The sequence below is a fragment of the Oncorhynchus kisutch genome, linkage group LG20, assembly GCF_002021735.2.
Source record: "Oncorhynchus kisutch isolate 150728-3 linkage group LG20, Okis_V2, whole genome shotgun sequence".
Classification (NCBI taxonomy): domain Eukaryota; kingdom Metazoa; phylum Chordata; class Actinopteri; order Salmoniformes; family Salmonidae; genus Oncorhynchus; species Oncorhynchus kisutch.
Genome location: NC_034193.2, coordinates 10,716,169 through 10,743,668, shown reverse-complemented (window position 1 = coordinate 10,743,668; position 27,500 = coordinate 10,716,169). Strand labels below are relative to the sequence as shown.

Here is a 27,500-nt window from a genome sequence, read left to right as displayed (position 1 = left end):
CACACTGGGAATATTATTAATGTGTCATATGCACAGATATAAAATGCCTTTCATGTTTCTCATACACACAGCCCACAACACACATGACACACACAAACACAGACACACACACACACACACACACACACACACACACACACACACTCCATATGATACAGCATGAGTTTGATCTAGCTGTGGGAGTGACAGAAAACTTCTCTGATGGTCTTATCAGTGGATGTCTTTGTGTGTTTTGAAAATAACTATCTCTCATTATATCCTCTCTCTTCCTGTCTTCTCATCACTCATCCCTCCCTCCCTCCCTCCCTCCCTCCCTCCCTCCCTCCCTCCCTCCCTCCCTCCCTCCCTCCCTCCCTCCCTCCCTCCCTCCCTCCCTCCCTCCCTCCCTCCCTCCCTCCCTCCCTCCCTCCCTCCCTCCCTCCCTCCCTCCCTCCTCATTACTTTCCCTCTCTCTCTGTCTCTCTGTCTCTCGCTCTCTCGCTCTCTCTCTCTCAAGCCTGATGAGCTGACCAATGCTTTGGAGATCAGTAACATAGTGTTCACCAGTCTATTTGCCTTGGAGATGTTACTCAAGGTGCTGGTGTATGGCCCGTTTGGTTACATCAAAAACCCTTACAACATCTTCGACGGAGTCATAGTGGTCATCAGGTAAGCAAGGCAAATTGACAAATTCATTTATAAATTATGTCACACTGCCATTTTTTTCTGTGTAAAATCTGTAGGTCCTCACTCTTCATATCAGGGCCCGTATCCACAAAGCATCTCAGAGTAGGAGAGCTAATCTAGGATCAGGCCCCCACCTAGTATTCATTATGATCTAAAAGGTGAAACTGATCTTAGGTCAGCACTCTGGACCCGGGCTTGTGTTACTGTATCTCCTTCCAATGAATGGTTGATCCTGTAGCTGACAGTGAATGTGCATCCTGTCTCTCTCCCCAGTGTATGGGAGATCGTGGGCCAGCAGGGCGGTGGTCTGTCTGTGTTGCGTACCTTCAGACTGATGCGTGTGTTGAAGCTGGTGCGCTTCATGCCCGCTCTGCAGAGGCAGCTGGTGGTGCTGATGAAGACCATGGACAACGTGGCCACCTTCTGTATGCTACTCATGCTCTTCATCTTCATCTTCAGGTAGCTATGGGCCTGCACAAACGTGGAATTAAAAGGGATTTGGATACAAGCTGAAGCATGAGGAGGAGAGGAGGGAGAGAAGGATGAGGGAGAGAAGGAGGGGGAGAGGAGGGATAGGAGAGGAGGGAGAGAATGATGAGGAGGGGGAGAGGAGGGATAGGAGTGGAGGATGGGGCGAGGAGGGATAGGAGTGGAGGATGGGGAGAGGAGGGAGAGGAGGAGGAGGAGAGGAGGGAAAGGAGAAGAGGAGGGGGAGAGGAGGGAAAGGAAAGGAGTAGGGGGAGAGGAGGGAAAGGAGAGGAATAGGGGGAGAGGAGGGATAGGAGTGGAGGATGGGGAGAGGATGGAGAGGAGAGGAGGGAGAGAATGATGAGGAGAGGAGGGAGAGGAGAGGAGGAGGGGGAGAGGAGGGAGAGGAGAGGAGGAGGGGGAGAGGAGGGAGAAGAGTGGAGGATGGGGAGAGAGCGGTGAGAGAAGGATGAGGAGAGAAGGAGGGGGCTTGGAGTGAGAGAAGAAGTGAGTGGGGTAGAGCAAGACTGTAGTCAGAGTGAAAGTAAAAAAGATTGCTAATGACTATTGGTCTAATGGAAAGTACTAAACAGTACTGGTCTAATGGAGAGCATTAAACAGTACTGGTCTAATGGAGAGTACTAAACAGATCTGGTCTAATGTAGCGTACTACACAGATCTGGTCTAATGTAGAGTACTAAACATATCTGGTCTAATGTAGAGTACTAAACAGTACTGGTCTAATGTAGAGTACTAAACATATCTGGTCTAATGTAGAGTACTAAACAGTACTGGTCTAATGGAGAGTACTAAACAGTACTGGTCTAATGGAGAGTACTAAACAGTACTGGTCTAATGGAGAGTACTACACAGTACTGGTCTAATGGAGAGTACTAAACAGATCTGGTCTAATGTAGAGTACTAAACAGTACTGGTCTAATGGAGAGTACTAAACAGCACTGGTCTAATGGAAAGTACTAACGAAGGTTCCACTTGAAACTGGAGGGAAGAACAGAACAAGTGAGGAATGAGAAAGATGGATAGAATGACCGGAACGAGTGGAGATTCCCTCCTTTCATCAGCGTCCCTCGTTCAGCCTGGTTAGCCGCTTGTGCGCTTAGGGAGATTAGAGAGGGAAATTAGACCTATAAATTAGTACCGTACAGGCTACACACACACAAACACACACACACACACACACACACACACACACACACACACACACACACACACACACACACACACACACACACACACACACACACACACGCACATATATATTTATATATATATATAATCAAATGTATTTGAATAGCCCTTCGTACATCAGCTGATATCTCAAAGTGCTGTACAGAAACCCAGCCTAAAACCCCAAACAGCAAGCAATGCAGGTGTAGAAGCACGGTGGCTAGGAAAAACTCCCTAGAAAGGCCAAAACCTAGGAAGAAACCTAGGGGGGAACCAGGCAACTGGAGCAGCAGCACGGCCAGGTGGACTGGGGACAGCAAGGAGTCATCATGTCAGGTAATCCTGGGGCATGGTCCTAGGGCTCAGGTCCTCTGAGAGAAAGAGAGAAAGAGAGAAAGAGAGAAAAAGAGAATTAGAGAGAGCATACTTAAATTCACACAGGACACCGGATAAGACAGGAGAAGTACTCCAGATATAACAAACTGACCCTAGCCCCCAGACACATAAACTACTGCAGCATAAATACTGGAGGCTGAGACAGGAGGGGTCAGGATACACTGTGGACCCATCCGACGATACCCCTGGACAGGACCAAACAGGAAGGATATAACCCCACCCACTTTGCCAAAGCACAGCCCCCACACCACTAGAGGGATATCTTCAACCATCAACTTACCATCCTGAGACAAGGCCGAGTATAGCCCACAAAGATCTCCGCCACAGCACAACCCAAGGGTGGGCGCCGACCAAGACAGGAAGATCACGTCAGTGACTCAACCCACTCAAGTGATGCACCCCTCCTAGGGACGGCATGAAAGAGCACCAGTGAGCCAGTGACTTAGCCCCTGTAATAGGGTTTGAGGCAGAGAAGCCCAGTGGAAAGAGGGGAACCGGCCAGGCAGAGACAGCAAGGACAGTTCGTTGCTCCAGAGCCTTTCCGTTCACCTTCACACTCCTGGGCCACACTACACTCTATCATATGACCCACTGAAGAGATGAGTCTTCAGTAAAGACTTAAAGGTTGAGACAGAGTCTGTGTCTCTCACATGGGTAGGCAGACCATTCCATAAAAATGGAGCTCTATAGGAGAAAGCCCTGCCTCCAGCTGTTTGCTTAGAAATTCTAGGGACAATTAGGAGGCCTGCGTCTTGTGACCGTAGCGTACGTGTAGGTATGTACGGCATAACCAAATCAGAAAGATAGGTAGGAGCAAGCCCATATAATGCTTTGTAGTTTAGCAGTAAAACCTTGAAATCAGCCCTTGCCTTAACAGGAAGCCAGTGTATGGAGGCTAGCACTGGAGTAATATGATCAAATTGTTTGGTTCTATTCAGGATTCTAGCAGCCGTATTTAGCACTAACTGAAGTGCATTTAGTGCTTTATCTGGGTAGCCGGAAAGTAGAGCATTGCAGTAATCTAACCTAGAAGTAACACAAGCATGGATTCATTTTTCTGCATCATTTTTGGACAGAAAGTTTCCGATATTTGCAATGTTGCGTAGATGGAAAAAAGCTGTCCTTGAAACAGTCTTGATATGTTCATCAAAAGAGAGATCAGGGTCCAGAGTAACGCCGAGGTCCTTCACAATTTTTTTTGAGACGATTGTACAGCCATCAAGATGAATTGTCAGATTTAACAGAAGATCTCTTTGTTTATTGGGACCTAGAACAAGCATCTGTGTTTTGTCCGAGTTGAAAAATAGAAAGTTTGCAGCCATCCACTTCCTTATGTCTGAAACACAGGCTTCTAGCAAGGGCAATTTTGGGGCTTCACCATATTTCATTGAAATGTACAGCTGTGTGTCATCCGCATAGCAGTGAAAGTTAACATTATGTTTTCGAACGACATTCCCAAGAGGTAAAAAATATAGTGAAAACAATAGTGATCCTAAAACGGAACCTTGAGGAACACCGACATTTACAGTTGATTTGTCAGAGGACAAACTATTCACAGAGACAAACTGATATCTTTCCGGCAGATAATATCTAAACCAGGCCAGATCTTGTCCGTGTAGACCAAGTTGGCTTTCCAATATCTCCAAAAGAATGTGGTGATAGATAGTATCAAAAGCAGCACTAAGGTCTACGAGCACGAGGAGAGATGCAGAGCCTCGGTCTGATGCCAAGGTCATTTACCACCTTCACAAGTGCAGTCTCAGTGCTATGATGGGGTCCTTAACCAGACTGAAGCATTTCGTATACATTGTTTGTCTTCAGGAAGGCAGTGAGTTGCTGCGTAACAACTTTTTTTTTATTGTGAGGAATGGAAGATTCGATATAGGCCGATAGTTTTTAAAATATTTTCTGGGTCAAGGTTTGGCTTTTTCAAGAGAGGCTTTATTCCTGCCACTTTTAGTGAGTTTGGTACACATCCAGAGGATAGAGAGCCGTTTATTATGTTCAACATAGGAGGGCGAAGCACAGGAAACAGCTCTTTCAGTAGTTCAGTTGGAATAGGGTCCAGTATGCAGCTTGAAGGTTTAGTACTAAAACACTTGAGTGTCTCTCTTGATCCTAGGTCCTGGCAGAGTTGTGCAGACTCAGGACAACTGAGCTTTGAAGGAATACGCAGATTTAAAGAGGAGTCTGACATTTGCTTTCTAATGATCATGATCTTTTCCTCAAAGAAGTTAATGAATTTATTACTGCTGAAGTGAAAGCCATCCTCACTTGGGGAATGCTGCTTTTTAGTTAGCTTTGCGACTGTATCAAAAATAAATGTAGGATTGTTCTTATTTTCCTCAATGAAGTTGGAAAAATAGGATGATCGGGCAGCAGTGAGGGCTCTTCGATACTGCACGGTACTGTCTTTCCAAGCTAGTCGGAAGACTTCCAGTTTGGTGTGGCGCCATTTCCGTTCCAATTTTCTGGAAGCTTGCTTCAGAGCTCGGGTATTTTCTGTATACCAGGGAGCTAGTTTCTTATGACAAATGTTTTTAGTTTTTAGGGGTGCAACTGCATCTAGGGTATTGCGCAAGGTTAAATTGAGTTACTTAGTTAGGTGGTTAACTGATTTTTGTCCTCTGACGTCCTTGGGTAGGCCGAGGGAGTCTGGAAGGGCATCAAGGAATCTTTGTGTTGTCTGTGAATTTATAGCACGACTTTTGATGCTCCTCGGTTGGGGTCTGAGCAGATTGTTTGTTGCAATTGCAAACGTAATAACATGGTGGTCCGCTAGTCCAGGATTATGAGGAAAAACATGAAGATCCACAACATTTATTCCATGGGACAAAACTACGTCCAGCGTATGACTGTGACAGTGAGTAGGTCCAGAGACATGTTGGACAAAACCCACAGAGTCGATGATGGCTCCGAAAGCCTTTTTTGGAGTGGGTCTGTGGACTTTTCCATGTGAATATTAAAGTCACCAGAAACTACAAGCTTATCTCCTATGACTTCAAGGTCCGACAGGAATTCAGGGAACTCAATGAGGAACGCTGTATATGGCCTAGGAGGCCTGTAAACAGTAGCTATAAAAAGTGATCGAGTAGGTTGCATAGATTTCATGGCTAGAAGCTCAAAAGACGATTTTTTTTTTTTTGTCAATTTAAATTTGCTATCGTAAATGTTAGCAACACCTCCGCCTTTGCGGGATGCACAGGGGGTTATGGTCACTAATGTAATCAGGAGGTGAGTCCTCATTTAATGTGTATATATTTATATATATATATATATATAGATATATATATACACAAACACACGCATATCCCACAGGGTCAGTTCTTTGCTATTCATAATCACACAACTATAGAACAACTGCAGACTGAAACAATGGGAGGTTGAATCTTTCCATCATATTTTCTCATGACACCCTTTGCTGCCTTCTCTCAACCTCTCTGTCTCTTTCATAATGCACTTATTGACCATCATGTTCAGATGAGAGAAACAGGGAGGGAGGGAGGGAGGTAGGGAGGAAGGGAGTAACGAGGTAAGGAAATAAGGAAGTAAGGGGCTTTATTGGCATGGGAAACATATGTTAACATTGCCAAAGCAAGTGAAATAGATAATAAACAAAAGTGAAATAAACAAATAAAAATGAACAGTAAACACTACTCACAGAAGTTCCAAAAGAATAAGGACATTTCAAATGCCATAATTATGTTTATATACAGTGTTGCAACAATGTGCAAATAGTTGAAGTACTATAGGGAAAATAAATAAACATTATTATGGGTTGTATTTACAATGCTGTTTGTTCTTCACTGGTTGCCCTTTTCTCTCTCTCTCTCTCTCTCTCTCTCTCTCTCTCTCTCTCTCTCTCTCTCTCTTTCTGTCTCTTTCTCTCTCTCTCTTCATCAGTATATTGGGCATGCATCTGTTTGGCTGTAAGTTTGGATCAGAGAGAGATGGAGACACTCTACCAGATAGGAAGAACTTTGACACTCTGCTCTGGGCCATCGTCACCGTGTTTCAGGTAAGATCTGTCTACCTCCCTCTCTCTCTCTCCTTCCCTCTCTCCCTCCCTTCCCTCTCTCTCTCCCTCGCTCCTTCCATCTCTCCCGCTTTCACTACAAAATCAAAGTCTGCCAGACATTTCCAAATCTCAAACTTGGCCAACTACCAAAATTAGTCCATTTGCCAAGCCATCTGTTTTATAGGTCCAACTACACACCAACTGCATGTGAACAATAAACAGCTGCTCTCTATTTGCACTATTCCTCTTAAATCCCTCCCTCCCTCCATCCCATAAATTCCTTCCTTCCTTCCTTCCTTCCTTCCTTCCTTCCTTCCTTCCTTCCTTCCTTCCTTCCTTCCTTCCTTCCTTCCTTCTTCACTCCACCTGTCCCTCCCTACTTCCCTACCTCCATCCCATACTTCCCTCCCTTCCTTCCTTCCTTCCTTTTTCCTCCTTCCATCCCTCCCTCGCTCTCTCTCTTTCTTTCTCTCTCCTCCCTCCCTCTCTCCAGATCCTAACTCAGGAGGACTGGAACAAGGTTCTCTATAATGGTATGGCCTCCACCACTCCTGTGGCCGCTCTCTACTTCATCGCCCTCATGACCTTTGGGAACTACGTCCTCTTCAACCTTCTGGTGGCCATTTTGGTCGAGGGCTTCCAGACTGAGGTGAACTAAGTAAACCAAATAACACACACAGGCACATAACGAGATGGGAACTAACACCTGGGCTGAGGGCTTGGACATTACATCTTCTATTCATCCCCCTTGACTCTCACCTCTAAATCTGTTCATCTCTAATTGTGTCACCTATTATTACTCTTCCTCACCTTCTCTCCTCCTCCTCCTCCTCCTCTTTCTGACAAGTGCTCTTCATCAGTCTTTACCCTCTCTCCATCCCTCTCTCTTTTCCCAAATGAAAGGTTGTCATATTTAATGATTTTCCTTACGGTGATGTCATCCGTCATCAGGAAAAGATGCTTCCATCACAATGACATTCTTCTGCTCTCTCATCCTTCTTTTTTACATTCTTCCTTTTTGTTATCCCTCCCTCCCTTCTGCTCTTCGCCCATAAAACAGAAGACAAATCCCTCGCTCTCTGCATAGCTGCGATTCTTCTCTGCCAGAGAGAGCGAGAGAGGTTTAGTGAGGGAGGGAAAGAGAGGGAAACATAGGCTGACAGAGAGAGAGAGAGAGACAGAGCAATGGAGAAACACAAAGAGATAGATAAGGAGACAGAGGAGGGATGAATGGGAGATGGGAGATGAATGTATGTCTTTGTTGACAGTCAGATAGCATAGTTCTCATCCCTACTGTAAGAGTGTGGCGTTTCAGCGCAGCTAGACATAGACTGTAATGGTTGTCTCGGAGGACAAAGTCGAAAAATGACATATCTCTTGTTTGGCTTCTGCTTTGTTTTAATTGAACATTCCAATTTAACATTCCATCTCTTGCTCGTTCATCCGTCTCTATCCCTCTCTCGTTCTGTCTGTCTGTCTCTCTCTTTCTCTCTCTCTCTGACTTGTGATAGCACCTGTGCTTTGATCTCTTGTGGTCTTAGTTAGAACAGCTGAGAGAAGAGGAGAGGGGAGGAAAAAAGTATAGACAGGATAGAGGAGCAGACATACTCATATTTAAAAGACGAATTGATTGGTCTGCTTTCTAGTTATTAGTTGTTACAACAGTCTGCTTTCTAGGTCAGTTATCTGGATGACATGGTGTTCAGAATTACACAATCATGTCCAACATCTCCTTTATGAGCCCTCAATACCACCTGGCATCATTCAGGTCAGTTAGGAATGAATCGGGTATTATTTAAAGCCAGAGAGAAGTGACTGTGGCTATGGAATAAACACAGCTCTTAGCTGAACCATTTATGGACGACACATGGCAGCTGTAAAAGTTACCATTACTTTTTATGTTACGTCTGTAGCAAGTCTTGTTTTTAAGTACCCTTGTAGCGAATGAACCTTTCAAGTATATTGAACAGTAAACTCCAGCACACCGAACATACTGTACCTCTCTGGTCAGACTGAATGGAATGGATTCATCTTAACCCTGACTCATCAGACCAGCTGTCATAGATAGTCCTCACCTGGCAGACATAGAGAGAGAGACATACAGACAGAGACAGAGAGAGAGGGACTGGAGAGAGCGAGACAAGGACTAGAGAGAGAGAGACATACAGACAGAAACAGAGAGGGAGGGACTGGAGAGAGGGGGAGGGAGAGAGCGAGACAAGGACTAGAGAGAGAGAGAAAGCAAAAGAGAGAGAGAGGCCATGAGCAGATGAGCTCTCACATTTTTCAGGATGTTTTTACATGAAGGAAGGTTTAGAGTTAGATGAAGTTGGATTTTTTGGCTCCAAACCTATAACTTGTTTTTGGACAAAATTACCTGGAAGGATTCCTACTACCAAAGATTCTTATTTCCAAGCACAAAATAATTGTCCACCTCAACAACAGCCCCGCAACCAGATTCGGAGAGCTGGAGGTGGAGAGAGACGTATCTACACTCTGGACTGTGGTGAGAGAACATCAACAGGAGAAAGAGCAGGAGATGAACACTAGAGGAGAGGATCAGACTGCTGGAGGAGATGGAGAGTGGGATGGCATGGGACAGAAAACCACCCATTAGATAGCTGTCCACCCCCGCAGAGGAGTCAGCAGAACAGCCCACCCCAGGCCCCCCAGACCCTGACCATAGCCTCGACATCACACCAGGACATACAAATGAAAACCCCAAGCCCAGGAGATCCCACCGCCTCTGAGCACCCCCCCCCCCCACACACACACACACACACACCCACTGAGGACTAACACAAGCCACATATTGCACTCCTTATGGACTAAAACAGGAAATATATACCATAAAATATTTTTTTCCCAAACACACACTGTCTAAACCCTTGTGCCAAAATACCCAGCGTGCCCTAGACCTTCCGGCTGAGGACCAACTAGGGTCACCCAGCCAGATAATAATACACACAGGCACAAATGACCTGAGAACACAGCAGGCAAGGGTGGCCACAGCACTCAAGGGAGTGATTGAAAAAGCTTCTTCTACTTTCCCCAATTCACAAGTGGTTATCTCCACACATTCTACCACGAAAAGACTTCCAGCCTGCTACTTCCAGCCTGCTACTTCCAGCCTGCTAATTCCAGCCTGCTCTACAGTGGGTAAAGTATTTCCAGTGACTGTGCCTCAAAACCAAATGTTTACATGGCCGACAACTCCAACCTGGACTTGAACAGCCTTTACGACCAGGTCCACCTATACAAGGCAGCAGTGCCCACCTTCGCCCGGACCCTAAAGGACATCACATTCAACCGCAGCCCCAACACCTCACACAGGAGCAACAGATCAATAGACACCCGGACCTACACATAGAGGACTCACACCGAGAGGACCTACACATAGAGGACCCACGCCGAGAGGACCGACACATAGAGGACCCACGCCGAGAGGCCCTACACATAGAGGATCCACGCCGGGAGGCCCTACACATAGAGGTCCCGCGCCGAGAGGCCCTACACATAGGGGACCCACGCTGAGAGGACCTACACATAGAGGACCCACGCCGAGAGGACCTACACATAGAGGACCCATGCCGAGAGGACCTACACATAGAGGACCCACGCCGAGAGGACCTACACATAGAGGACCCACGCCGAGAGGACCTACACATAGGGGACCCACGCTGAGAGGACCTACACATAGAGGACCCACGCCGAGAGGACCTACACATAGAGGACCCACGCCGAGAGGACCTACACATAGAGGACCCATGCCGAGAGGACCCACAACCCATTTAGGCCCCCTGAGATCAGACCTATGCCCCTCCTGCCCACCCCATGCCCCCTCACTCCCGCAACGAGGTCCTCAACATAAAAGTCACACATACGCCCAGGCCATGAGCAGGCAAACAGGCCCAACCACCCCTCTTACACTAGCCCAAGCCAATGGTATGTACCAGATGCTCAGCAGGCTCTGCTCACACTTACTGGCCTAAGACCAAACCACATGACTAACAACACTGGTCACTTTATGGAACACTAAGCCTTCACTATCTCATCTTGAAATATCCAAGGCCTGAGGTCATCTGCCTTTGGCCTAAAGAGCAGGAACTTGGACTTCATCAAAGAAATCGGAAATACAGACATTGTCATTCTACAAGAAACATGGTATAGAGGAGATGGACCCACTGGTTGCTCTCTAGGTTACAGAGAGCTGGTAGTCCCTTCCACCAAACTACCAGGTGTAAAACAGGAAAGGGAATCAGGGGTATGCTAATTTGATATAGATCAGACCTACAGTTGAAGTCGGAAGTTTACATAAACTTAGGTCAGAGTCATTAAAACTAGTTTTTCAACCACTCCACACATGTCTTGTTAACAAACTATCGTTTTGGCAAGTCGGTTAGGACATCTACTTTGTGCATGACAAATTTTTCCAACAATTGTTTACAGACAGATTATTTCACTTATAATTCACTGTATCACAATTCCAGTTGGTCAGAAGTTTATATACACTAGGTTGACTGTACCTGAGTTTGGAAAATTCCAGAAAAGGAAGTCATGGCTTTAGAAGCTTCTGATAGGGTAATTGACATAATTTGAGTCAATTGGAGGTGTACCTATGGATTTATTTCAAGACCTACCTTCAAACTCAGTGCCTCTTTGCTTGACATCATGGGAAAATCAAAAGAAATCAGCCAAGACCTCAGAAGAAAACGTCTGGTTCAACCTTGGGAGCAATTTCCAAACTCCAGAAGGCACCACGTTCATCTGTACAATAACAATATGCATGTATAAACACCATGGCACCACACAGCCGTCATACTGCTCAGGAAGGAGATGCGTTCTGTTACTTGGAGATGAACGTACTTGTGACCTTGTGATGATACTGGAGTAAACAGGAACAAAAGTATTTATATCCACAGTAAAACAAGTGCTATATCGACATAACCTGAAAGGCCACTAGGCAAAGAAGAAGCCACTGCTCCAAAACCACCATAAAAAAGCTAGACTACGGTTTGCAACTGCATATGGGCACAAAGATCGTACTTTTTGGAAAAATCATTATGTTTTGAGAAAAAAGGGGGAGGCTTGCAATCCGAGCAACACCATCCCAACTGCAAAGAACGGGGGTGGCAGCATCATGTTGTGGGGGTGCTTTGCTGCAGGAGGAACTAGTGCACTTCACAAAATAGATGGCTTCATGAGGATGGAAAATTATGTGGATATATTGAAGCAACATCTCAAGACATCAATCAGGAAGTTAAAGCTTGGTCGGCAATGAGTCTTCCAAATGGACAATGACTTACAAAGTTGTGGCAAAATGGCTTAAAGACACAAAGTCAAGGTATTGGCAGTGGCCATCACAAAGCCCTGACCTCAATCCTATAGAAAATGTGTGTGCAGAACTGAAAAGGTGTGAGCAAGTAGGCCTACAATCCTGACTCAGTTACACCTGCTCTGTCAGGAAGAATGGGCCAAAATTCACCCAACTTATTGTGGGGACCTTGTGGAAGGCTACCTGAAATGTTTGACCCAAGTTAAACAATTTAAAGGCAATGCTATCAAAAACATATTGAGTGTATGTAAATTTCTGACCCACTGGGAATATGATGAATGAAAAAAAAGCTGAAATAAATCGTTCTCTTTGACATTTTACATTCTTAAAATAAAGTGGTGATCCTAACTGACTTAAGACAGGGAATTTTTATTAGGATAAAATGTCAGGAATTGTGAAAAACTGAATTTAAGTGTATTTGCGCTAAGGTGTACAGTGGGGCAAAAAAGTATTTAGTCAGCCACCAATTGTGCAAGTTCTCCCACTTAGACAGATGAGAGAGGCCTGTAATTTTCAAATTAGGTACACTTCAACTATGACAGACAAAATGAGAAACAAATCTAGAAAATCACATTGTAGGATTTTTTATGAATTTATTTGCAAATTATGGTGGAAAATAAGTATTTGGTAAATAACAAAAGTTGATCTCAATACTTTGTTATATACCCAGAGGTCAAACATTTTCTGTAAGTCTTCAAAGGGTTTTCACACACTGTGTTCCTGGTATTTTGGCCCATTCCTCCATGCAGATCTCCTCTAGAGCAGTAATGTTTTGGGGCTGTTGCTGGGAAACACGGACTTTCAACTCCCTCCAAAGATTTTCTATGGGGTTGAGATCTGGAGACTGGCTAGGCCACTCCAGGACATTGAAATACTTCTTACGAAGCCACTCCTTCGTTGCCCGGGTGGTGTGTTTGGGATCATTGTCATGCTGAAAGACCCAGCCACGTTTCATCTTCAATGCCCTTGCTGATGGAAGGAGGTTTTCACTCAAAATCTCACGATACATGGCCCCATTCATTCTTTCCTTTACACGGATCAGTCGTCCTGGTCCCTTTGCAGAAAAACAGCCCCAAAGCATGATGTTTCCACCCCCATGCTTCACAGTAGGTATGGTGTTCTTTGGATGCAACTCAGCATTCTTTGTCCTCCAAACACGACGAGTTGAGTTTTTACCAAAAAGTTATATTTTGGTTTCATCTGACCATATGACATTCTCCCAATCTTCTTCTGGATCATCCAAATGCTCTTTAGCAAACTTCAGACAGGCCTGGACATGTACTGGCTTAAGCAGGGGGATTTGAGTCCCTGGCGGAATAGTGTGTTACTGATGGTAGGCTTTGTTACTTTGGTCCCTGCAGGTCATTCACTAGGTCCCCCCGTGTGGTTCTGGGATTTTTGCTCATCGTTCTTGTGATCATTTTGACCCCACGGGGAGAGATCTTGCGTGGAGCCCCAGATCAAGGGAGATTATCAGTGGTCTTGTATGTCTTCCATTTCCTAATAATTGCTCCCACAGTTGATTTCTTCAAACCAAGCTGCGTACCTATTGCAAATTCAGTCTTCCCAGCCTGGTGCAGGTCTACAATTTTGTTTCTGGTGTCCATTGATAGCTCTATGGTCTTGGCCATAGTGGAGTTTGGAGTGTGACTGTTTGAGGATGTGGACAGGTGTCTTTTATACTGATAACAAGTTCAAACAGGTGCCATTAATACAGGTAACAGGTGGAGGACAGAGGAGCCTCTTAAATAAGAAGTTACAGGTCTGTGAGAGCCAAAAATCTTGCTTTTGTTTGCAGGTGACCAAATACTTATTTTCCACCATAATTGCAAATAAATTCATAAAAAATCCTACAATGTGATTTTCTGGACTATTCTGTCATAGTTGAAGTGTACCTATGAAGAAGATTACAGGCCTCTCTCATCTTTTTAAGTGGGAGAACTTGCACAATTGGTGGCTGACTAAATACTTTTTTGCCCCACTATATGTAAACTTCCAACTTCAACTGTAAGTCACTCTATTAAATTACTCAAAACAGGAACATTTTACATTTGGCTAGAAATTCAAAAGGAACTTATCTCAATAGAGAAAAATGTCCTTCTTTGTGCTACCTATATCCCCCACTAGAATCCGCATACTTTAATGAAGACAGCATCTCCATCCTGGAGGGGGAAATAAATTCTTTCCAAGGCCAGTGACATGTACTAGTCTGTGGCAACCTAAATGCCAAACCTGGACAGGAACCTGAGACCCTCAGCACACAGGAGGACAAACACCTACCTGGAGGTGACATAATTCCCTCCCCCATATGCCCCCCTAGGCACAACTACGACAACATAACCAACAGAAATGTGTCACAACTCATGCAGCTCTTGTGCATGCTGGATATGTACATAGGCAAGGCTTCGAGGGGACTCCTATGGTAGGTACATCTATAGCACATCTCTTGGCAGGAGTACTGTAGCCTACTTTATCACTGACCTCAACCCAGAGTCTCTCAGTGTTCACAGTCTGCCCACTAACACCCCTATCAGATCTCAGCAAAATCACAGTCTACTTTAACAGAGCAAAACTCAATCATGAGGCATCAAAGCCAAAGGAACTCAATAATATTAAAAACCTCTTTGGGTTCAAATCCCGTTAACGGGATCGATTTGACAACAGCCAGTGAAATTACAGGGCGCCAAATTCAAACAACAGAAAACGAATAATTGTAATTCCTCAAACATACAAGTATTATACACCATTTTAAAGATAAACTTCTTGTTAATCCAACCACAGTGTTCGATTTCAAAAAGGCTTTATGGTCGAAAGCATACCATGCGATTATGTTAGGTCAGAGCCTAGTCACAAAAAAAACATACAGCCATTTCCAGCCAAAGAGAGGAGTCACAAAAAGCAGAAATAGAGAAAAAATGAATCACTAACCTTTGATGATCTTCATCAGATGGCACTAATAGGACTTTGTGTTACACAATACATGGATGTTTTGTTCGATAAAGTACATATTTATATCCAAAAATCTCAGTTTACATTGGTGCGTTATGTTCAGTAATGTTTTGCCTCCAAAACATCCGGTGATTTTGCAGAGAGCCACATCAATTTACAGAAATACTCAACATAAAAGTTGATGAAAGATACAAGTGTTATACATAGGATTCAAGATAAACTTCTCCTTAATGCAACCGATGTGTCAGATTTCAAAAAGGCTTTACGGCGAAAGCACACCCTGCGGTAATCTGAGTACAGCACTCAGCCACCAAAACAAGCCATACAGATACCCACCATGTTGTGGAGTCAACAAAAGTTAGAAATAGCATTATAAATATTCACTCCCAGGAACCCCAGTTCCACAATAAATGTTTGTTTTGTTCGATAAAGTCCATATTTATGTCCAAATACCTTTTTTTTGTGCATTTAGTTCACTAATACAAATGCACAAAGCACGGGCACTAAGTCCAGACGAAAAGTCAAAAAAGTTCCATTAAAGTTCGTAGAAACATGTCAATCGATGTATATAATCAATCTTTAGGATGTGTTTCTCATAAATCTTCAATAATATTCCAACCGGACAATTCCGAGCCACTTACTGTGAGTGGTCTTATTCTCTCCCCTTTCACAATAGAAGCCTGAAACAACTTTCTAAAGACTGTTTGACATCTAGTGGAAGCAATCACTTGAAAAACTACAAATCTCAGATTTCCCACTTCCTGGTTGGATTTTTCTCAGGTTTTCGCCTGCCATATGAGTCCTGTTATACTCACAGACATAATTGTAACAGTTTCAGAATCTTCAGAGTGTTTTCTATTCAAATCTACCAATAATAATTTGCATATCCTAGCGTCTGGGCTTGAGTAGCAGGCAATTTACTCTGGACATGCTTTTCATCCGGACGTGAAAATACTGCCCCCTAGCCCAAAGAGGTTATTAAGAAATGCTATAGAAGGAAGGAATGTAGTGTGGAAATCTACCATGAAACAATTAGGCAACAAATTAAATCCCTTTTAGACAACTTCCTGGACAAAACATTCCACTGTAATAGTGAAGGTGTAAACTTGGCAGTAGAAAACCTAAACACTATATTTGACCTCTCAGCTTCCTTGTCAAATCTAAAATGTTCTAACAGAAATCCGAAGAAAATTAACAACAATGACAAATGGTTTGATGAAGAATGCAAAAACCTAAGAAAGAAATTGAGAAACCTGTCTGACCAAAACATTGAGACCCAGAAAACCTGAGCCTTCACCTTCACTATGGTGAATCACTAACACAATACAGAAATGCACTCCGGAAAACAAAGGAACAGTACGTCATAAATCAGCTCAATGTAATTGAAGAATCCATAGACTCTAAACACTTCTGGAAAAATTGGAAAACACTAAACAAACAACAAACCAAACAGTTATCTATCCAAATGAAGATGTATGGGTAAACCACTTCTCCAATCTTGTTGGCCCTATAACTAAGAACAAACACAAAAGCATATACATGATCAAATACAAATCTTAGAATAAACTATTAAAGTCTACCAGAACGCACTGGACAATTTTAACGAGTGTGCTGAGTGTCGGGAAGCAAGTGAGGGGAGTAAGTGTTTTAATAAATAAACAAAACAATAAACACCAATATTTGGAACCAAGGACTGATCACCCTAATCCACAAAAGTGGAGACAAATTTGAACCCACAAACTATCGTGGGATATGTGTCAACAGCAACCTTGGGACAATCATCTGCATTATCATTAACAGCAGACAAGTTCATTTCCTCAGTGAAAACAATGTACTGAGCAAATGTCAAATTTCCTTTTATCAAATTATCGTACAACAGACCACGTATTCACCCTGCGCAGCCTAATTGACAAACAAACAAACTAAAACAAAGGCCAAATCTTCTCATGATTTGTTGATTTAAAAAAAGCCTCAATTTGGAATGAGGGTCTGCTATACAAAATTATGGAAAGTGGTGTTGGGGGAAAAACATACTACATCATAACATCTATGTACACAAACAACAAATGTGTGTTTAATATTGACAAAAAACACACATTTCTTTCCACAGGTCCATGGGGTGAGACAGGGATGAAGCTTAAGCCCCACCCTCTTCAACATATATATCAATGAATAGGAGAGGGCACTAGAACAGTCTGCAACACCCAGCCTCACCCTACTAGAATCTGAAGTCAAATGTCTACTGTTTGCTGAGGATCTGGTGTTTTTGTCCCCAAACAAGGAGGGCCCACAGCAGCACCTAGATCTTCTGCACAGATTCTATCAAACCTGGGCCCTGACAGTACATCTCAGTAAGACAAAAATAATGGTGTTCCAGAAAGGGTCCAGTTGCCAGGCCCATGAATACACATTCCATCTAGACACCATTGCCCTAGAGCACGTAAAAATCTATACATACATCAGCCTAAACTTCAGCGCCATAGTTACCTTCCACAAAGCCCTGAACGTTATGAGAGAAGGCAATAAGGGCATTCTATGCCATCAAAAGGACCATAAAATGTGACATACCAATTAGGATCTGGCTAAAAATACTTGAATCAGTAATAAAACACATTGCCTTTTATGGATGTGGGGTCTGGGTTCCGCTCACCAACCGGGAATTCACAAAATGGGACAAACACCAAATTGAGACTCTGCATGCAGAATTCTGCAAAAATGTCCTTTGTGTACAACGTAAAATACCAAATAATGCATGCAGAGCAGGATTGGTCCGATGCCCGCAAATGATCAAAATCCAGAAAATAGCCGTTAAATTCTGCAACCACCTAAAAGGACCTGATTCACAAACCTTCCATTACAAAGCCATCACCTACAGAGAGATGAACCTGGAGAAGAGTCCCTTAAGCAAGCTGGTCTTGAGGCTCTGTTCACAAACATAAACAGACCCCACAGAGCCCCATGACAGCAACATAATTAGACCCAACCAAATCATGATGAAACAAAAAGATAATTACTTGATACATTGGAAAGAAATAACAAAATAAATTTGCAAACTAGAATGCTATTTGCCCCTAAACGGAGAGTACACAGTGGCAGAATACCTGACCACTGTGATCAAATTAAGGAAATCTTTGACTATGTTCAGACTCAGTGAGCATTGCCTTGCTGTAGGCAGACATGGCTCTCAAGAGAAGACAGGCTATGTGCACACTGCTCACAAAATGAGGTGGAAACTGAGCTGCACTTCCTAACCTCCTGCCCAATATATGCCCATACTAGAGACACATATTTCCTTCAGATTATACAGATCCACAAACAATTCGAAAACAAACCCAAACCCAATAAACTCCCATATCTACTGGGTGAAATACCACAGTGTGCCATTACTGCAGCAAGATGTGTGACCTGTTGCCACAAGAAAAGGGCAACCAGTGAAGAACAAACACCATTGTAAAAAGAGAAAAAAGCGGGACAGATAGAGAGGGTGATCTAGAGAGAGTGTACAGCGATGTCAGCCAGTGATTACTGAGCTCATAGATTTATAGATAATGTGAGAGGTCTCTGGCCTGACAAACCAGTCAGGATGACTACTAAAGACCTGGCACACATCTAGATTGAGATGTATTATTAGCTCTCCAAGATAAACTCCACTTTACCACACACAGAGACAGACAGACACCGTCTCCCCAATCTTGAGCCCTGATGTTGAAAATGTTAAGCCTAGACTTCCCCTCCTCCTCTCTTCCTCTCCTCTCTTCCTCTTCTCTCTTCTTCTCTCTTCTTCTCCTCTCTTCCTCTCCTCCTCTCTTCTCCTCCTCTCTTCCCCTCCTCTCTTCTCCTCTCTTCCCTCCTCTCTTCCTCTCCTCCTCTCTTCCCCTCCTCACTTACCCCCTCCTCTCCTTCTCTTTTCCTCTCCTTCTCCTCTCCTCTTCCTCTTCCTCTCATCCTCATCTCCTTCTCCTCTCCTCTTCTCCTCCTCTGGTTCTTTCCTCCTGTCCTCACAATTAATTTGAAAGCTGTTTGCTCAATTCCTTCGCAATTGTTTTCTAACATCCTTCTCACAGTTTATTTTTAGTCGGCCAAACTTTACAGTGAGTCAGGGTTGCTAGGTAACGACAGGTTGAATGACGTGATTTGGGATGAGAGATGTTTGGTTCTGGGGCCATGCCCTGGTATACGCACACACACACACACACACACACACACACACACACACACACACACACACACACACACACACACACACACACACACACACACACACAACACACACACACACACACACACACACACACACACACACACACACACACACACACACACACACACTACACAGTATACTGTACTGTACTGACTGACGCCTGATGCTGTGCTGTGATGCTGTGTACTGATGCTGTGTACCTTCCACCTATGACTGATAACTGACTTACGGTATAACTTGTGAAGGTATAACTCATGCCTGAAAAGCGTATGATTGGCCCAAAGACATTATGCTATCACATTGAGCTGTGTTGCTGTGTGTTATTGCAACTTGGCTGCATTCTGCTATGATTGGCGGTTGAGCATCTCTTCTGTGTATTGAGCATCTCTTCTGTTTATACTGAAAGGATTTATATTCTGAGCATCTTTAGCATGATACAGAATATATACATTATATATCTGCCTGGTCAACTTAATTATCTTTCTGCTTCGTTTGCTGCTATGGTGCCTCTCCTCTCTATTCACCCTTCCTTTCTTATTTTCCTTTCTCTCACTTTTACTCATTCTCTCTATCTCTCTCTTTCTATGTTCCTCTCTCTCACACCTTTTCTCTCTCCCTCGCTTTCTCTCTCCATTTCTCCTTCTCTCTATCCCTCTCCCTCTCTCTCTCTGTCTTCCCCTCCTTCTCTTTCTCCGGTAAAACATCACACACTTCCACTGTAGGAAGAGCCCACAAGAGAGGACTTGCATGTCCAGTTGAGCCTAGATCAACTGCCTCTAGGCTCAAGGGTATGTACTGCAATGTGCTCCCACCTCTTCACACACTCTCTCTCTCTCCCCTCTCTCTCTATATATCTCTCCCCCTCTCTCTCCCCCTCTCTCCCTCTCAGGCTCCCCCTGTCTCGCTACCCTCCACAAACCCGCTGCACGATGCCACGGCTGTTGAGACTAACCAGGTTGACAGTGTGTGTGTGTTCAACGTGTGTGTGTGTGTTCAACGTGTGTGTGTTCAACGTGTGTGTGTTCAACGTGTGTGTGTTCAACGTGTGTGTGTTCAGTTGTTGTGTGTGTCTTCACTGTCTTAACTGTAGTGTCAGACGGTTGATCAGTAGTTGGTTGTTTTTATGTTGGAAAGCAGATCCTCACAGATGTCTCTCTCTTCAGGTCCATTGGGTTCCTTCCATTAGCGGAGCAAACAAATAAACACACTAGAAACATGGCCCATAGTAGCCAAACGAAAGCTAAAGCACTACAGTAGAAATGTCCCTGGGAGAGGGATTTAAAGGGGAGTCTGCTCTGTGTGGTCTGCTGTGGTTAACCCTGGGAGAGGGATTTAAAGGGGAGTCTGCTCTGTGTGGTCTGCTGTGGTTAACCCTGGGAGAGGGATTTAAAGGGGAGTCTGCTCTGTGTGGTCTGCTGTGGTTAACCCTGGGAGAGGGATTTAAAGGGGAGTCTGCTCTGTGTGGTCTGCTGTGGTTAACCCTGGGAGAGGGATTTAAAGGGGAGTCTGCTCTGTGTGGTCTGCTGTGGTTAACCCTGGGAGAGGGATTTAAAGGGGAGTCTGCTCTGTGTGGTCTGCTGTGGTTAACCCTGGGAGAGGGATTTAAAGGGGAGTCTGCTCTGTGTGGTCTGCTGTGGTTAACCCTGGGAGAGGGATTTAAAGGGGAGTCTGCTCTGTGTGGTCTGCTGTGGTTAACCCTGGGAGAGGGATTTAAAGGGGAGTCTGCTCTGTGTGGTCTGCTGTGGTTAACCCTGGGAGAGGGATTTAAAGGGGAGTCTGCTCTGTGTGGTCTGCTGTGGTTAACCCTGGGAGAGGGATTTAAAGGGGAGTCTGCTCTGTGTGGTCTGCTGTGGTTAACCCTGGGAGAGGGATTTAAAGGGGAGTCTGCTCTGTGTGGTATGCTGTGGTTAACCCTGGGAGAGGGATTTAAAGGGGAGTCTGCTCTGTGTGGTCTGCTGTGGTTAACCCTGGGAGAGGGATTTAAAGGGGAGTCTGCTCTGTGTGGTCTGCTGTGGTTAACCCTGGGAGAGGGATTTAAAGGGGAGTCTGCTCTGTGTGGTCTGCTGTGGTTAACCCTGGGAGAGGGATTTAAATGGGAGTCTGCTCTGTGTGGTCTGCTGTGGTTAACCCTGGGAGAGGGATTTAAAGGGGAGTCTGCTCTGTGTGGTCTGCTGTGGTTAACCCTGGGAGAGGGATTTAAAGGGGAGTCTGCTCTGTGTGGTCTGCTGTGGTTAACCCTGGGAGAGGGATTTAAAGGGGAGTCTGCTCTGTGTGGTCTGCTGTGGTTAACCCTGGGAGAGGGATTTAAAGGGGAGTCTGCTCTGTGTGGTCTGCTGTGGTTAACCCTGGGAGAGGGATTTAAAGGGGAGTCTGCTCTGTGTGGTCTGCTGTGGTTAACCCTGGGAGAGGGATTTAAAGGGGAGTCTGCTCTGTGTGGTCTGCTGTGGTTAACCCTGGGAGAGGGATTTAAAGGGGAGTCTGCTCTGTGTGGTCTGCTGTGGTTAACCCTGGGAGAGGGATTTAAAGGGGAGTCTGCTCTGTGTGGTCTGCTGTGGTTAACCCTGGGAGAGGGATTTAAAGGGGAGTCTGCTCTGTGTGGTCTGCTGTGGTTAACCCTGGGAGAGGGATTTAAAGGGGAGTCTGCTCTGTGTGGTCTGCTGTGGTTAACCCTGGGAGAGGGATTTAAAGGGGAGTCTGCTCTGTGTGGTCTGCTGTGGTTAACCCTGGGAGAGGGATTTAAAGGGGAGTCTGCTCTGTGTGGTCTGCTGTGGTTAACCCTGGGAGAGGGATTTAAAGGGGAGTCTGCTCTGTGTGGTCTGCTGTGGTTAACCCTGGGAGAGGGATTTAAAGGGGAGTCTGCTCTGTGTGGTCTGCTGTGGTTAACCCTGGGAGAGGGATTTAAATGGGAGTCTGCTCTGTGTGGTCTGCTGTGGTTAACCCTGGGAGAGGGATTTAAAGGGGAGTCTGCTCTGTGTGGTCTGCTGTGGTTAACCCTGGGAGAGGGATTTAAAGGGGAGTCTGCTCTGTGTGGTCTGCTGTGGTTAACCCTGGGAGAGGGATTTAAAGGGGAGTCTGCTCTGTGTGGTCTGCTGTGGTTAACCCTGGGAGAGGGATTTAAAGGGGAGTCTGCTCTGTGTGGTCTGCTGTGGTTAACCCTGGGAGAGGGATTTAAAGGGGAGTCTGCTCTGTGTGGTCTGCTGTGGTTAACCCTGGGAGAGGGATTTAAAGGGGAGTCTGCTCTGTGTGGTCTGCTGTGGTTAACCCTGGGAGAGGGATTTAAAGGGGAGTCTGCTCTGTGTGGTCTGCTGTGGTTAACCCTGGGAGAGGGATTTAAAGGGGAGTCTGCTCTGTGTGGTCTGCTGTGGTTAACCCTGGGAGAGGGATTTAAAGGGGAGTCTGCTCTGTGTGGTCTGCTGTGGTTAACCCTGGGAGAGGGATTTAAAGGGGAGTCTGCTCTGTGTGGTCTGCTGTGGTTAACCCTGGGAGAGGGATTTAAAGGGGAGTCTGCTCTGTGTGGTCTGCTGTGGTTAACCCTGGGAGAGGGATTTAAAGGGGAGTCTGCTCTGTGTGGTCTGCTGTGGTTAACCCTGGGAGAGGGATTTAAAGGGGAGTCTGCTCTGTGTGGTCTGCTGTGGTTAACCCTGGGAGAGGGATTTAAAGGGGAGTCTGCTCTGTGTGGTCTGCTGTGGTTAACCCTGGGAGAGGGATTTAAATGGGAGTCTGCTCTGTGTGGTCTGCTGTGGTTAACCCTGGGAGAGGGATTTAAAGGGGAGTCTGCTCTGTGTGGTCTGCTGTGGTTAACCCTGGGAGAGGGATTTAAAGGGGAGTCTGCTCTGTGTGGTCTGCTGTGGTTAACCCTGGGAGAGGGATTTAAAGGGGAGTCTGCTCTGTGTGGTCTGCTGTGGTTAACCCTGGGAGAGGGATTTAAAGGGGAGTCTGCTCTGTGTGGTCTGCTGTGGTTAACCCTGGGAGAGGGATTTAAAGGGGAGTCTGCTCTGTGTGGTCTGCTGTGGTTAACCCTGGGAGAGGGATTTAAAGGGGAGTCTGCTCTGTGTGGTCTGCTGTGGTTAACCCTGGGAGAGGGATTTAAAGGGGAGTCTGCTCTGTGTGGTCTGCTGTGGTTAACCCTGGGAGAGGGATTTAAAGGGGAGTCTGCTCTGTGTGGTCTGCTGTGGTTAACCCTGGGAGAGGGATTTAAAGGGGAGTCTGCTCTGTGTGGTCTGCTGTGGTTAACCCTGGGAGAGGGATTTAAAGGGGAGTCTGCTCTGTGTGGTCTGCTGTGGTTAACCCTGGGAGAGGGATTTAAAGGGGAGTCTGCTCTGTGTGGTCTGCTGTGGTTAACCCTGGGAGAGGGATTTAAAGGGGAGTCTGCTCTGTGTGGTCTGCTGTGGTTAACCCTGGGAGAGGGATTTAAAGGGGAGTCTGCTCTGTGTGGGCTGTTGTGGTTAACCCTGTAGTTATCCACCCCCCCCCCCCCCCCCCAGTGTGTGGATATGCCTGCCCTGTCCTTTGCAGTCCCTGTATTTCTATCTGTTTATGAGTAACGGAGGTGGTTCGGTGAACATGACGATTTGCATTAGCACCCAGCGCTAGCGCAGTGGGCTAACACAGTCTCGAGTCAGGCAGGCAGCTGATCGAAACCTGGTTGTCACATCTTCGTCTGAGGCCATCGAAGCAGCGGTGCGACACTACTAGAGATCGTTAGAGACGTTGTCAGTGACTCCATCTACATTACTACATACACACTCCCCCATCCAAAGCACATGTACTCATTTCTCCATTCACGCCTTTAGAGTGGCCTGATTGAGATTATCTTGTGAGAAATGTGTTGTTTTCTATCAGGCAATATTGGCATCAGTCCCTCTCTCCAGAGGCAGGTTTGTGGTCAGGCTGTGCTGTGGCTCCCTCCCTCCCTCCCTCCCTCCCTCCCTCCCTCCCTCCCTCCCTCCCTCCCTCCCTCCCTCCCTCCCTCCCTCCCTCCCTCCCTCCCTCCCTCCCTCCCTCTCTCCAGAGGCAGGTTTGTGGTCAGGCTGTGCTGTGGCTCCCTCCCTCCCTCCCTCTCCCTACTGTCTGCCTAAATTGTCCTGCCCGTTTGTAAACAAGCTATTTTCTATCCGTCTTCTCTTTCGCTGCTCCTGATCGACTCCCAGTAGAATAGTGTTCCTTGTTCCTTCTTCTTGTGGTTTTCAAATATAATGTCCTCCTTGGAACAGCTATTGATATTGAAGCTACAGTGTGTTAATAAATGTCTTGTTAAAATAATACAGGTGAATGATCAGATCAACCAAAGGACAACAACTTAGCTCGGTCAAAATCCATAAATATACTATTAATTCATGCATTAATTCATGAATTCATTCATTTTGTTCATTAGTAAATGAGTACATTCCGTTTCAGATTTAAAATGTGTCCGGTTGTGAACAGCGACATGAGGATCATCAGCCGGAATGACTGTCAGCCTGTTCAGGCTGCTGCTACTGTGACAGACTGGTCAATAGTAGACAGAGGAGAAGCAGAGCAGAGCTTCGTTCGGTTCTAACAGTCATTTTTATCTCGTATCACATCACTGGAGCCTGGAACATTCAGAGTATCAGACACACTGCCATCTCAGACAATATAGACCTGCCAAGTAGGCAGCAACCAGCCCTAAACCATAAGGTCTGAGCCCCATTTGTGATCAGTAATCTGAAATGAGTTTCAGCTCTCTGCCTGCCCTAGGTGAGCGGACTACTTATCTTATGGATAGGCAGCTTAGGGTTGAACCTTACCCTGTATCTCAAAATGGCCACTTTATGGTCAAACACTGACAGTCATCTTACGGGTTCAACCTCATTCCTCTTCCCCAGAAAGGTGATATGGGAGTCAGGCTGGCCCCGGGGTCACGGACATGGTCCCAGCCAAGGCCCCGGCTATGGTCCTGGCTGCATCCACACAGGAGGCCCCAGCTAGGGTCCCTTCCATACAGGCCTTTACTGGGCTGTCCCTCTCTCTACAGTGGTCTCAGGGGTCCGGGGGACTCAGCTGGGCCCCTGGCCTAGTGTTGGGCCCGCCGTGAGTACCACACACATCTCGTGCACACATATACAGAGCAACACACACACCCAGGCACTATGTGTCACACTGGAGGAATGGAGCTGAACCCTCCTCCCTTTCCCTCCCTGGGGAGGAGTCTGGGTACCCACAATGCTATGCGTGCCCACCATGAGTTGTTAGAAGTGTACTCCAGCCCAAACCACAAAGTAGACCCTCCACCCCCCGGGCCTACTCAGTTGCCAATAGTGAGGGGAGGAGTCTGGGCACCCACAATGCTTTGCGTGCCCACCATGAGTTGTTAGAAGTGTACTCTAGCCCAAATCACTAAATAGACCCCCCCCCCCCCCACAATGCTTTGTGCTGAGGCTCTGATGAGCTTGTCCTGTCACATCTGTTTTTATTAATTTGTGTGTTTGTTGTTCACTGAGATAAAAGTAGAATATAATCTGTGTTCAGTTCAGCTTGTTGTTTGTTGCATATTCTGGCCTGCACTGTTTTCCTGTTGTGATTTTAGCTGTCTGTAGCTTAGTCCTCTGTGTTGGTGATGTGTGTTTTGTAGACGTTGCAATTCTCCCGTTGGTTTCTACTGTACACCACCTATTTGCTGCTGACGACTCTCCTCAACCACATAATGTAACAACAAGCATTAAACTGCTGATTTGAAAACCAATGGGAGACATTGCAGCTAGATCCTCTATCCTTCGTCTGAATGGTCAGCACTGTTTTCACCCTGCTAGTGTACGTCCTATCCTCTCTGAGTCAGAGGTTTAGGGGTTTAGGCCTAGGGCTGATTGGCTGCAGGTATAGGCCTAGGGCTGATTGGCTGGCTAGTTCATTACCGCCCATCTCTCCTAAACGGTTCAGGAAATCAGGTTAGATAGGTTCACACACGCTAGGTGCACGCACACACACACACGCTAGGTGCACGCACACACACACGCTAGGTGCACGCACACACACACGCTAGGTGCATGCACACACACACGCAAGGACCACACTCACACGTGGACAAAGAACAGACTCACATGCACCTCGAGGTGAAGAAAGACATTTGTTTGATGAGAGAAATTGAGATTTCGATATTTAGGCACTTCTATAAACCTCACCCACTGTGAATATATTAATAACTACTGCATATCACTGCTATAGAAACCCCACCCACTGTGAATATATTAATAACTACTGCATATCACTGCTATAGAAACCACACCCACTGTGAATATATGAATAACTACTGCATATCATTGCTAGAGAAACCACACCCACTGTGAATATATTAATAACTACTGCATATAACTGCTATAGAAAAAAACACACCCACTGTGAATATATTAACTACTACTGCATATCACTGCTATAGATTAGATACTGGCCGTAGAGATGGAGAGAGAAAAGGGCAGAGCGAAAACAGAAAGGTGTTCAAGAGAGGAACATGTTTTACTGTAAATGTAGGAAGAACAAGAGAGAGAGAGAGAGAGAACAAGGAGGGAACAAAACAGGCAACAAACCGTTCTGCCGTTCTGCCAAACTCACTGGGTGGATGATTTGTATTAGAAGGTTGTGTGTGTGTTCTCTCCCATCTGTGCATCACACTGAAGCTCTGTAGAATGAATGTGTTTACAGGGCTTAGATCGGCATGGGGTTGACTCGTCATACCCAACCCTGACGGGTAGAACCCTGATGGGTAGAAATAGCTCTGTTTATCTTCTCAGAGTGATCCCCCCCCCCCCCCCCGTCCCTCTCTGCACCGTTCCATGTCTCTCTGGTCTATCACAGAAAAGCAGTCTGAAACCGACAATCTGTCCCCTATCATATGATAACTCATATTACGGTATCTTCTCTAACGGTGCCGGTGCCCTACGTAACAGGAAATATGAGATATTCAATTTGGACGGTCAATTTGGAGATGCATTTTGATCCTTATGAAGTTGTGTGAGAGTCTATGTGTCGTTGTCTGTGTGTAGCCTACGTGCTTGGATGTGTGCACATAAGTGTGTGTGTGTTCATACATGTATAGGTGTTCCTGTGTGTTTCAGTGTGGTCTAAGACAACATGTTATCTACTGCCCCTGCATGTTAGCTAACACATTGTTTTGACAGAGCTGCCCTCCATCGATGTATCTCCCTCCCTCTCTAGCCTCTGCCCTCTTGACCTATTGACCTGTGAACTCTCCAGCCTTCCTGGCTACTGGGAGAAGTTGCCCCCTAGACACAGATCTAGGATCAGCTCATCCTTCCTATACACAA

General features: G+C 45.7%; 1 protein-coding gene across 1 annotated transcript in view; it reads left to right on the top strand.

Annotated features, from left to right (window-relative positions):
• The window catches only part of LOC109866076 (voltage-dependent T-type calcium channel subunit alpha-1G-like), a 190,771-nt gene that overhangs the window by 104,262 nt on the left and 59,009 nt on the right, over positions 1-27,500 (top strand). Inside the window, exons 9-12 of the mRNA XM_031799296.1 lie at positions 497-648; positions 940-1,125; positions 6,622-6,736; positions 7,230-7,385. Coding sequence (XP_031655156.1) covers positions 497-648; positions 940-1,125; positions 6,622-6,736; positions 7,230-7,385 — 609 coding nt within the window. The remainder of the gene's footprint in view (positions 1-496; positions 649-939; positions 1,126-6,621; positions 6,737-7,229; positions 7,386-27,500) is intronic.